Source organism: Archocentrus centrarchus, chromosome 13 (assembly GCF_007364275.1).
Source record: "Archocentrus centrarchus isolate MPI-CPG fArcCen1 chromosome 13, fArcCen1, whole genome shotgun sequence".
In the NCBI taxonomy this organism is placed as follows: domain Eukaryota; kingdom Metazoa; phylum Chordata; class Actinopteri; order Cichliformes; family Cichlidae; genus Archocentrus; species Archocentrus centrarchus.
The window spans coordinates 22,180,768-22,194,524 of NC_044358.1; the positions used below are offsets into that span (position 1 = coordinate 22,180,768).

The 13,757-nt window shown below is 40.8% G+C and overlaps 1 protein-coding gene across 1 annotated transcript; it reads left to right on the forward strand.

The window, feature by feature from the left end:
* The first annotated feature begins 5,869 nt into the window (after nt 1–5,869).
* On the forward strand, nt 5,870–11,799 carry LOC115789993 (extracellular calcium-sensing receptor-like). The gene is made up of 9 exons (XM_030743624.1): nt 5,870–5,976; nt 6,396–6,690; nt 6,779–7,068; nt 7,169–7,464; nt 7,701–7,906; nt 8,038–8,259; nt 8,361–8,484; nt 8,582–9,377; nt 11,691–11,799. Exons 1-9 carry the CDS (start codon nt 5,870–5,872, stop codon nt 11,797–11,799), a joined length of 2,445 nt encoding a protein of 814 aa, XP_030599484.1.
* The last annotated feature ends 1,958 nt before the right edge of the window (nt 11,800–13,757 follow it).

Genomic DNA, 13,757 nt, shown 5'->3' on the forward strand with positions numbered 1-13,757 from the left:
TGCCGATGCCTACATGGTGGTTGGAACTGGAACTCCCCACAGCTAACAGAACAAGATTGTATCTACACAATGAGTATAAAGAAGCTCCTATTATTTTGTTCTTTGGACAGTGCTAGTGCGGAGAGTGTTCATGCTGTATTGATTCCTTTGCAAAGGTTTACGCTCTTTCAATAAATCATCAGAAAATCAGTTTGGTTTAGGCGCTCAGCGTATTTGTTCTACCACACCTCTACCAGAGGCCTGGGAGCTTCAGGGTCGTACATAGTTTTTTTATCTGTTTCTAGGACAGCACTCTTCTGGACTGAGATGTCGTTCCTGGAATCTGCTGGAGCCACTGTCCCAGTTTGGAGGTCACTGCCTTAAGTGTTCCATTTACCACCAGGACCACTGTTATCTTCACCCTCCACATTCTCTCTAATGCTTCTCTTAGCCCTTGGTGTTTTTTGAGCTTTTTGTGTTCCTTCTTCTTGACGTTCGCATCACTTGGTATTGCTCCATCTATCACTACAGCTTTTTTCCTCTGCTTGTCCACCACTACTATGTGCAGTTGCTTATTGATCCCCAGTTTGTCTGTCTATATCTGGAAGTCCCACAGGATCTTAGCTTAGCTTAGCTTGGTCATTCCCATTTTGATCTTGGGACTGGAAGTCCCATTTTGATCTTGGGACTTCCAGGTCATACTTGGCAGAGATGTTCCTGTATACTCTGCCTGCCACTTGGTTATGGCGTGCCATGTGCGCCCTGGGTGCTGGCATCTTGCACCCCGCTGTTAAGTGCTGGATTGAATCAGGGGCATCTCTGCACAGCCTGGTCTCGCCCGTTGTGGTAGACCCCAGTCTCTATCGATCTTGTGCTTAGAGCTTGTTCCTGTGCTGCCATGATTAGTGCCGCTTTGGTGTCTTTCAGCCCGGCTTTGTGCAGCCATTGGTAATATTTTTCGATATCAGCCACTTCTTCTATCTGCCGGTGGTACATGCCTGTCCTTCCATGAGTGTTCCTCCTGCCTGAGCTATTCACTAAGCACGTGATCATTTGTGGCATTTTTCCTGATGTACTCACGGATCTTTATTGTTTCATCCAGAATAGTGATTCTGATACTCACTAGTTCTCTGCCTCCTTCCTTGCACTTAGTGTACAGTCTAAGGATACTGGATTTAGGGGAAAACCCTGGATGCATGATAAGAAGCTTTCTTGTCTTGATGTCAGTGGCTTCTATCTCCTCCTTTGGCCAGCTTATTATCCCAGCAGGGTATCTGACAACTGGCAGGGTGTAGGTGTGGAGAAGATGACTGATGTTTGCTCCGTTCCATAGTCGGTATCCGTAGTCATTCTTGTTGATGATCTGGCTGACGGGGTTCAGGTCTATGCCGAACAGCAGTGGGAACAGAGCATTTCCTTGGAAAATCCTGCATTTGATGGTAACTTGTACAATTGGCTTGAAGTTGGCCCCTAGTGTTGTTCTCCACATCCCCATCGAGTTCCTGCTAAAGGCTCTTAGGGTTTTGTTGACAGTGTACACTTCAAGGCATTCCAGGAACCATGTATGTGGTATTGAGTCATAGGCTTTCTTGGAATCAGTCAGTCATTCTGGGTGTGTCTCAGCCTTTAGCAGCTGGTTCATTTTTGCTGCCAGGTGCTCATGGAGTGCAGTTAGCTTCTTCAGCCAGTAGGTGTGAATCATGTCAGGGCCTGGTGCTGTCCAGCTCTTCATATTTGAGACTCTTTCCTGGATGTCATCCACTGTGATGATTACTGGAGCCTGTTCAGGGAGGTTGCTGTGGTCTGCACTTAGATCCACCAACCGCTGAGCCACTGCGCTGCAGTGGTTTGAATCATATTTTTCTAATAGATTCCAATTTGTTCATTTAAATGAGGAGTCTTCTTCACACACTAAAGTTAATTATGGAGTTCCACAGGATTCTGTGCTAGGACCAATTTTATTTACATGCATAATATACATGCTTCCCTTAGACAGTATTATTAGAAAGCATTGCATAAATTTTCATTGTTATGCAGACTATATCCAGCTTGACCTGTCCATGAAGCAAGATGATGCATATCAGTTATTTAAGGAATGTCTTAAAGACATTAAGGCTTGGATGACCTCTACTTTCCTGCTTCTAAATTCGGATAAAACTGAAATTATTATACTTGGCCCTACAAACCTTAGAAACATGGTGTCCAACCAGATACTTACTCTGGGTGGCATTACCTTAGCCTTATGTAGCACTGTGAGGACTCTTGGAGTCATTTTTGACTAGTATATGTCCTTCAATGCATATATTAAGCAAAAATGTAGAACTGCTTTTTTGCAATTGTGCAATATTTCTAAAATTAGAAACATCCAAAAGCTAATTCATGCATTTATTACTTCTAGGCTGGACTATTGTAATTCATTATTATCAGGCTGTACTAAAAGCTTCCTGAAAAGCCTTCAGCTTCAAATCTGGTCCAATCACAACTATCTACCCCCTGGGGACACTCTGTACCACTTCATCCAATTTACTCCAGAACTCCTCTTTCTCTTTTAACTGACATTCAACCCAGTTAAAACAACATTCAGCATCACCCCTTTGATTTCCACCTTCAAACTGTGACACTCGCTTCAGCTCCACCACATTATTCACTTACTCTCCCTTCAAGATTACCCCTACTCCATTTCCTTTCTACACTGTGGAGCTTAAATACGATGAGGGTACAAAAATGCCAAGGTTTCTTAAATTATATAATAAGTGGAAAATGGAACAAACAAGCAATAAATATATTGGAAGAACTTCTATTTAATTTGAACAAGTTTCATTTCAACAAACATCAGACATGATTAGGATTTATCAATCAGTGGGTTAAAGATTAGCTGCACTGTGAGTTTGTTTCTGAATTTGTGTCCTGAAGCCGATACTGGCCTGACTAGTGCAAGTTGTCTGGTGGAAGGCAAGCATGGTGGACCTGCCTCCAGAGCCTAAGTGGCTAGAAAATGCCCAGTCCTGAGGGTGAAAGGGTTTTAGAAACTGTGTGTGCCAGAAGGCCCCCACTGACTTTGCTGTGGACCACCACCCTGTGACAGGGGATCCATCATAGGATAGCAAGGACAGATGGGGCATCTTGGTCGAACCATCGAACGGTCATGCCCAGACTCATTGTCATCAGACAGGCATCTATTTTCAAAATTTGGAAGCTATCACGTGAGCCTTTCCCACCTCGCCAGTGGATACATTCATTCATGCATTCAATTGCTCACAGAAAAAAGGTAAAAAACTTTGCTTAATTTTTAAAATATCCCATTAACCGTGTAGTGTTACAAAGTCCGCTGCTGATATATGACTTGACCCATTTTCACCTACAGATAATGATCAAATATGAATTGAACACAGTCGTATATCTGGAAATATTCTCACTGATGACTTTTCAGTTTTTTCTTTCAGCACCTGTAATATATATATATATATATATATATATATATATATATATATATATATATATATATATACACACACACACACAACTGTATGTTATTCCCCTTTCACAAATTTTAACCATAAATGTAGTTTAACTTTCAGGCTTGAAGACATCTTCTCTGTCTTTTGTATGTTTAGTTCCTTCTGCAGACAAGAAAGTTTGTGATGGAACTGATAACATGCAGAATCTCCAAAGTCAGTACACTGACACATCTCAGCTTAGAAACATCCTTTCTCAGCTGGGTCAAGTGATGGCTTTTTAAGTAGAGGTTTAATTACAGCCACCTTGAAGGTCTGTGGTACATAGCCAACCACAGACCTAAAGGTAGCCATCACCTAGGTCTGCCAGTCCAGAGGTACTGTCCCTAACTTTCAAATTTTTTTGCAGAGGAATGTTAACCTAGATGGCCACAGAACATCCAGACCTCAGTGTCCACAAAGTTATTTAACTACCTCAGTGACCTTGCTCCTAGTGATGCATGAGTCATCCAAACTCTGCTTCTTCAGAAGGCATGCCAGCAGGATTGATAAGCTCCTCAAAGTATTCTTTCCACTCCATGTTTATGTCCTTAATTGAAGTCAGCAGCCTTTCATTTCTGCCATATACTGTGTAGACAGGAAACCACTTTGCTCTGCCGAGTCGGGTAACAATTTGCCAAGAATTTCCTCAATGCTGACCAAGGGTCCATTGCCTCACTATAGTCTTCCCACATCTGAGTTTTTTCTTCAGTTACTTGCGCTGCTTGTCTTACCAGTACGGTCAGCTGCCATCAGATTCCAGAGAATGGGTGCACTGTGGGCCCACAGAAGGGTGAACACATGTCAATCTTTCAGGCTAGGTCCGACTGGAAGACGCCATTATTATGTTGAATAATACTGAGCGTTCTTGTTTTTGTTCTTTTTTTGTTTATTTTTTTTATTGTATTGTGAATGATCATTTGTGCTTGAAAGCTGTTAGGAGTGATATGAAAATGTGATGCATGAATCCTTTACTTGATTACTTAAATCTAAAACCATAGATCAAACCACTTCAATACCCAGAGTTGATCCTTAATTATAACATTTACATTTAGCAAATAGAGACTAAGCTTTTCTCTTCCAGGGTTTTGAATTGTAAATATTAATTTGAAATGTAAAAGAAAGATGCACTTTTGTATTTTGCAGCTCTGATCCCTGATTATTAAACAGGAATTAACACATTTTTTCCTGGTAATAATTTCATTATTAAGCCTGCTTTAATGTGTTATTAACATGGAATTAACTAGAGAGAGGCAGTTGTGCATTCTACAGCCTTGATGTGTGGTTATTATAAATAAACTGCCACAAATGTTGCCTCGTAATAAACTACATCATTAAACCTAACATTTACACCATTACTTGTAAATAAAGAAAAACACTAGGAATATAAGGGAGGATTATTCTAGCATTAAAATATGGTTGTGGTAATGGTAATAATATCCTAATACGATAAAGCATCAGCTAAGATGATCCTATTATTATGATAATGTTATGAAGTCGGTAAATAAAACCTGGATATTACTTTGATCATTAAGTTGTTTTAACTTGTTTTTGTTATGTTATTATTACTTTATTACTACACTTTTTACCACATTATTACTGAACAGTAACAGAAAATGCTACAGTTTTTTTTAAGTAGGTAAAAGGCAACAAAGGTGAACTGTCATAATCCAGGATGTTCAGTACAGTCTTTTTCTTGTGTGATCATAATGTGTTTATGGAGCTACATCTTCTTTTTGGTCAACAGCAAATCTTTTGTGATCTATGATTTGAAAGTTAGACAGTCTTTCAGGGTGTTTAGTTGCTTATAAATTGTCTACTTCTTTCTATTATAATATAAATTTCCAAATACTTCTTCCAAATACTACACATAAATTATGATTTTATAGCAGACAGGTTATCATATTGTTACCAAAATTAAAAAAAAAATTGCTATACTCCTATGATTACTGTTTTTGCTTCATAGTCATTCTTAATTTTGTTTCCCTTACTTTTATGGCCCCTAGTTATTACCCAACTATTTAAATTTCAGTCTAATATTTCTTAAACAAAGTTGCTATGAAGCCACCACTTGAATAACATCTTAGTAAATACACAAAATTAAGTTGTAATACCTTATAAGTTCCTCTTATTCCCACATTGTTTCCCCACTATATAAACCAGTGAAAACTTGCTTATGCACATACACAGTCACCTGACATCAGGCAGTGATGGTGATAGCAGGTCTTGTAATTGGACTGGTACTGGCTGTGTATGTATTTCAACTGAATTCAGCTGTTGTCTTAGCTATGTGCCTAGACTGTCAGAATCAAAGGACTAGTTTCACAGGTGCTGGTACTGTGACTTCATTTGTAAAATGTAAGCTGCGGGGTAGCACTCGTTTACCTGCATTCTCAATGGATGGAGATTTTATCATCAGGGGATCTTTCGCCCTTCATGCCTACATGAACACTATTTACAGTAACTACACGAGCATGCCTGAGTCTGTGAAATGCAAAGGGAGGTCAGTAAAAGGGAGATGTGGGTGATAAAAGCATATTTTGATATGTATATTTCATGGTGCTGAACTTGCTTTGTGTTCTGCTGAAAACAAAGCAAGAAGTTTTGCAAAAATACTGATAAATTTAGTTTTTAAAGTCATTTAAATGTTTGCTGTGTTTTCACAACATAAATTATAGTGTGTTAAGTAACAGTTAAAAATTTGTTTGTTTTTTCTATTATTTATTACTGATTTCTCATACCAGTATTGGGTACGAGATGTATCTGGTAGGTAAAAGTTCAATATACATTTGATAGGCAGATCAATTACAGTCATTCTTTGACAGTGGTCCAAACGTGCAAGTCTTCCTTATTATGTTTTCTTTTGAAATCAAAACTGACTTGAATCTTTGTAGCCTAAAAAGTGGCATAATTGCTTTGCAGCATTGACACCCGTGAGCTGCGCTTCTCACGTGCAATGGTCTTTGCCATAGAAGAGATTAACAACAGCACAGAGCTGCTGCCAGGAATCAGGCTTGGGTATCAGATTTATGACTCATGTGCATTAGTGCCTGTGGCAGTGCATGTGGCATTTCAGTTTTTGAATAGCTTTGACCCTGTGTTTTACACTGATAACAATTGCTCTCAATCTGGTATGGTGGTAGCTGCTGTTGGTGACTCTGGGTCTACACCATCCATCAGCATCTCACGGCTTATCAGTTCATTTAACATTCCTCAAGTAAGTATTTTGAATTTCTGCCACATTTTCTATTTAACACATGCATCTGCATGATTGTTGATTGTGCGGTTTTATTTTTTTCCTTTAGGTGAGCCACTTTGCCACATGTGCATGTTTGTCTGACAAGCAGCAGTACCCAAGTTTTTTCAGAACAATCCCCAGTGACCACTTTCAAGCTGCTGCTCTAGCCAAACTCATAAAACACTTTGGCTGGACTTGGATAGGTGCTGTCCGGTCAGATTCAGATTATGGAAATAACGGCATGGAGTCTTTTCTAGAAGCAGCACAGAGAGAGGGGATCTGTGTGGAATATTCTGTGTCTTTCTATCGGACCCACCCACAGAGCAGGATTCAGAGAGTAGCAGATGTTATCCGCAGGTTTCTGTATCACACATACTGTGTGAAATTTAAAATTAACCTTTCATGATGTTATGAGACAGTTAAAAACATGTTCACATACATTATATTGTCTCTTAAGGTCTAAAGCTGTGGTTGTTGTGGCATTTGCATCTTTTGGAAACATGAAGATCCTGTTGGAGGAGCTTTCACGTGAGCCTTCCCCACCTCACCAGTGGATAGGCAGTGAGTCATGGGTAACCAACACAGAATTAACAAGGTTCACTTTCTGTGCTGGGGCCATTGGATTTGGGATTCCAAAGTCTGTAATCCCGGGATTCAGAGACTTCCTGCTGAATCTCTCTTTCTCTGAAGTTGCTGCTTCCCCAGTGTTTACAGAGTTCTGGGAGGACTCATTCAACTGTACACTGAACAAAAGTAAGGTTTTCTTGATTTTAAGTTGACACACTTCTTCTCAAAACCTACAGATAATGGCCAAATATTTTCATTTGATTTAATCACTTCTGAGGTCAAGTTCAGGTGACAGATTTTATATCTTTTTTTCTATCCTTTTACCTTGACATAATTTGTCAGATTCATCAAAAGGAAGATGTCTGAAATCTAGATTAACTTTTACTGTTGAAAACATCTAGTCTGCCTTTTTGTATTTTTAGTTCCTGCTGCAGACAAGAAGGTGTGTGATGGAACTGAAGACATACAGAATCTCCAAAGCCAGTACACTGACACATCTGAGCTCAGAATTACTAACATGGTGTACAAGGCTGTGTATGCAATAGCACACGCCATCCATAATGCAGTGTGTAAAGGGAAAAATGCCACAGCTACGTGTGACAAACGAATGAAGATAGAGCCCAAACAGGTCAGATTAAATGAATCAATGTCTCCCATCATCTCTAATGTCACTTGGATGAAAATTTAATATTAGTTGTTAAAATATTGTACCTTTTTTCTTTCTTTCTTGTCCCTTTCTGTCTTAATTAATTTTTACAGGTTTTGAGTCAGTTAGCAAAAGTGAATTTTTCCCAGAATGGTTATGATGTGTTATTTAATGCTAATGGGGATCCTGTGGCTGTTTATGAGCTGGTTAATTGGCAAAAAAGTGAAAGTGGCATCACTAAAATAGTAACTGTTGGGCTTTATTATGCATCACTGCCAGTGGGCCAGGAGTTCAGAATTAATAGAAACATAACCTGGATGGAGCATAGCACAAAGGTAATGAGTCCAAAGACAATAATCTGCTAATTAAACTTTGGAGAATAGATTAATTACTGCTGCATAGCAAATATCTATATGTACTGTTATGTCTTCAACAGGTGCCAGTGTCAGTGTGCAGTGACAGCTGTCCTCCAGGAACTCGTAAAGTGCTACCGAAAGGAAAACCCACCTGCTGCTATGACTGTATACTGTGTCCTGAGGGAGAGATCAGTAATACTACAGGTAAAATAAAATTATGTTTATTGTTCATATCTGTAACCCTGAACAAACCCATCTCTCACTGTATTTTTTTGGTGTCGTTGTTTGCTTTTTCATTCAGATGCGTTTGATTGTTTACCCTGCCACAAGGAATTCTGGCCTAATGCAAAGAGAGACATTTGCGTTCCTAAGCCTGTAGAGTTTCTTTCTTTTCAAGACAGCCTAGGAATCATCCTGGCTACAGTCTCAGCTGTTGGTGCTTGTCTGGCCATTATCACTGCAGCTATATTTTTTTGTCACAGGACATCTCCAGTTGTCAGAGCCAACAACTCTGAGCTGAGCTTCCTGCTGCTCATCTCTCTGACTCTGTGTTTCTTATGTTCATTAACTTTCATTGGAGCACCATCTGATTGGTCCTGCATGCTGCGTCACACTTCATTTGGTATCACCTTTGTTCTCTGTATCTCCTGTGTACTTGGGAAAACTATAATGGTTTTAATGGCTTTTAAAGCTACACTTCCAGGTAGTAATGTGATGAAATGGTTTGGTCCTCCACAGCAGAGAATGACTGTCATGTGTTTCACATTTATTCAAGTTTTAATATGTACAATTTGGCTGGTACTTAGCCCTCCCTTTCCTATGAAAAATCTAACCACATACAAGGAGAAAATCATACTGGAATGTGCTTTGGGTTCAGCTTTTGGCTTCTGGGCTGTGCTTGGGTATATAGGCTTACTGGCTTCATTTTGCTTTGTCTTAGCTGTCTTAGCACGTAAATTACCTGATAATTTCAATGAAGCTAAACTCATCACTTTCAGCATGCTGATATTCTGCGCAGTGTGGATCACCTTTATCCCAGCATATGTCAGCTCTCCTGGGAAATTCACTGTGGTTGTGGAGATATTTGCCATTCTGGCTTCATGCTTCGAAACTACAGACTGGGACTCAATGAGGGCTGCCTGTGACAGTCTGGATGACTACACGGACACTGTAACCTCGTATATCCACTTCTGCGAGGACAGCATTGTGCCATCACGCACCAGGGTGAGTTATAACAGTGACAAACCCTGGTTTACTCCCAAACTGAAGCAGCTGTGGATAGAGAAGAGGGAGGCTTTTAAAAGTGGGGACAAAGACTGCTACAAAGAGGCCAAGTACAGGTTTAGCAAGGAAGTGGCCACTGCTAGATCACATCACTCTGAGAATATACAGCAGCAGATCTCAGAGAACGACGCGGCCTCTGTATGGAAAAGTTTTAGGCAGATTACCAACTACAAGCCTAAAACCCCCCACTCCACAGACGACCTACAAACTGCAAATAGACTGAACGAGTTCTATTGTCGTTTTGATGATCAGTTCAGCAGCCTTCACACCTCCACCAGTCCCAACCACAATACAGCCAACACAAATATTCACCCCCCAACCTCCCCCACTCCCCACACCTCAGAGAAGCCCACATCATCAAGCACTCCCACCCCAGAGTCCCCCTCCTCCCCCACCCCCACAGTCTTTTGTATTCAGGAGGACCAGGTGCTAAAGCAGTTCAGGAGTGTCAAAGCTCGCAAAGCTCCAGGTCCAGATGGTGTCTCACCTGCCACACTGAGACACTGTGCTAACGAGCTTGCCCCATTGTTCACGAACATCTTCAACTCCTCACTGGAGGCTTGCCACGTGCCTGTCTGCTTTAAAACCGCTACCATTGTTCCTGTCCCCAAGAAGCCAAGGATCACTGGACTAAATGACTACAGACCTGTGGCACTGACTTCTGTGGTCATGAAGTCATTTGAGCGTCTGGTGCTGTCCCACCTCAAGTCCCTCACAGCCCCCCTTCTGGACCCCCTGCAGTTTGCCTACATAGCCAACAGGTCTGTGGACGACGCCATCAACCTGACTCTGCACTTCATCCTACAGCATCTGGACTCCCAGGGAACCTACGCCAGGATCCTGTTTGTGGACTTCAGCTCTGCCTTCAACACCATCATCCCTGATCTCCTCCAAGACAAGCTGTCCCAGATGAACGTGCCAGATCCCATCTGCAGGTGGATCATTGACTTCCTGATGAACAGGAAGCAGCACGTGAGGCTGGGGAAGAATGTCTCGGACTCCCGGGCCATCAGCACTGGCACTCCTCAGGGCTGTGTCCTCTCTCCTCTGCTCTTCTCCCTGTATACCAACTGCTGCACCTCTGACCACCAGTCTGTCAAGCTTATTAACTTTGCAGACGACATGACTCTCATCGGACTCATCTCAGACGGGGACGAGTCGGCCTACAGGATGGAGGTCAAATGTCTGGTGTCCTGGTGCAGCCACAATAACCTGGTACTGAATGCCCAGAAGACAGTGGAGATTATAGTGGACTTTAGGAAGCACACAGCCCCTCAACCCTCCATCATCCTGACTGACACCCCCATCACCACAGTGGACTCTTTTCGCTTCCTGGGAACTACCATCACCCAGGACCTCAAGTGGGAGCCCACCATCACCTCTGTCGTCAAAAAGGCCCAGCAGAGGATGTACTTCCTGCGGCAGTTGAAGAAATTCAACTTGCCAGCAAGGACCATGGTGCAGTTCTATACTGCCATCATTGAGTCCATCCTTACCTCCTCCATCACTGTGTGGTACGCTGGAGCCACCACTAGGGACAAACAGAGACTACAGCGCGTTGTGCACTCTGCTGAGAAGGTGATTGGCTGTAACCTCCCATCTCTCCAGGACCTGTACACCTCCAGGACACTGGGGCGTGCAGGTCGGATCACAGCCGACCACTCTCACCCTGGGCACAGACTTTTTGACCCTCTCCCCTCAGGCAGGAGGCTACGGTCCATACGGACCAGAACCTCCCGCCATAAGAACAGTTTCTTCCCCTCTGCTGTTGGACTCATGAACAATAACCCTAAGACTGTTACCACCACCCTCCACAAACGCTGATGACCCTATGTCTATGCACCTGTCTGATTGCACTGATGTACATATTAGTGGAATATAGTTTACATTCTTTTATCTTTTAATTAGTCTCTGCACTGTATATTTTGTAATTTTGTAATATTGTGTTATAGTTATAGCTCTAATATCTCTGTATATTTGCAATTTGTATACTTGTATATTGTCTTATAGTTTTTATACTTATTTGTTTTTTCTGTAAGCACGAAGTACCGCAGCAATTTCCTAATGCTGTGAACCTGTTCACCCATATGGCAATAAAAACCTTCTGATTCTGATTCTGATTCTGATTCCAGCTTTGGACTAATGATGTGTATATTTGCTCCAAAATGTTTTATCATATTGTTTAAGCCCAAGAAGAACACCAAGACATCTTTAATGAACAAAAATCAATCATAGCATATCAGTGCTTTGGAAATGGTTAATATTCCAACAGCAAGTCAAAATTGTACACATTCAGTGAACATAAAAAAGATATTAATTTTCAGATGTTAATTTAATGAAATACTTACATTTTTAAGCGTTTTGTAATTTACATGTCAATTGTTGAATTTATTGCTTATGTGTGTAATTGTTTAATAGATAAATGTTTCATTCATAGTTAAGCACATAAATATAAAGTCACATTTCATAGTAAATCTTGATTGTTAGAGAGTTGTTTAATACAGCTACTGTTAATATTTCTATTTGTCTACAAAACCAAGCTTAAAAATTGTAATTTTAAGTTTAATTCAATTCAATTCAATTCAATTCAATTTTATTTACATAGCGCAAAATCACAACAAAATGTTGCCTCAAGGTGCTTTGTATTGTGGATAAAGACCCTACAATAATACAGAGAAAACCCAACAGTCAAAATGACCCCCTATGAGCAGCACTTGGTGACAGTGGGAAGGAAAAACTCCCTTTTAACAGGAAGAAACCTCCAGCAGAACCAGGCTCAGGGAGGGGCAGTCATCTGCTGTGACTGGTTGGGCTAAAGGGAGAGAAAAGACATGCTGTGGAAGAGAGCCAGAGATTAATAACAATTAATGGTTAAATACAGAGTGGAATATAAACAAAGTAAATAAGGTGAATGAAAAGAAACAGTGCATTATGGGAACCCCCCCAGCAGCCTAGGCCTATAGCAGCATAGCTAAGGAATGGTTCAGGGTCACCTGATCCAGCCCTAACTATAGGCTTGATCAAAAAGGAAAGTTTTAAGCCTAACCATAATAGTAGAGAGGGTGTCTGTCTGCTCTGCACTGTGTCGGCACATGGCACTGAAGAGCATAATAATGAAGGAATTAGATCTTTAAACTTAGTTACAGCACTTTCAGAAAGATTTCTACTGTAATAAAACTTATTCCCCATTGCTGTGTAATCCATTAAAGTAAATGTAAATGTTACTAAGAAATGATCAGACAGGAGGGGGCTTTCAGGAAATACTGTTAAGTCTTCAGTTTCAATGCCATATGTCAGGACAAGATCCAGAGCATGATTAAAGTGGTGGGTGGGCTCCTTTACATTTTGAGAGAAGCCAACTGAGTCTAACAATAGATTAAATGCAGTGTTGAGGCTGTCATTTTCAGTATCTACATGAATGTTAAAATCACCTACTATAATTATTTTATCTGAACTGAGCACTAAATCAATTGAGCGTCAACTGAGTGAGCTCTGTGATATCATGGTCATGTACACCTATCTGGCACCACTTGAGTAATTTATTCATGGCGTGTTACACTGGGAAATACTGGGTTCTGATTTTCATGCTACTTTGAGATGTAGCAGACACGTAAATGCTCTTTATTAAGCAGTAGCCTCCCCAAGTTGCGGCCTTATGTCCTAAAAGAGACGAGGTGGACTAAGTCTAAGTAAGTCTCCCCAAGCAGAGCAATACACCCTTTCCACGACAAATCTGTTCAGTAAGGAACACAAAAAAAGGCTGCTGTGGCATTAACCTGTCCTGTCTAATCCCAAAAGAATAAAAGAATAATCAGAGAGAAATTTTAATTCATGGCTTGCACCTGTTCCTGTCCTAACAAGTTGCCAAAATACATTTGTATGAATGCTGAATAGCAACATCCATAACGGTAGGATTTAGTAACCACCTGTTGGCAACTGGCTTTCTTTTTTTTTTTTTGTCATCCTGTAGCAAGTTACAATATGGCAGACATACCAGCACAGCTTCTAAAAAATGCCATATATCAAATTGGACAAGTTGCAAAAAAATTTCAAATCAGTGTATTGGAACATGAGTTTTTTTCCTCTTAAATTTCCCTAAAGCAGTAAAGGACTATATACACATACATACAGACACACACACAACACACACACACACACACACACACACACACACACACACACACACACACACA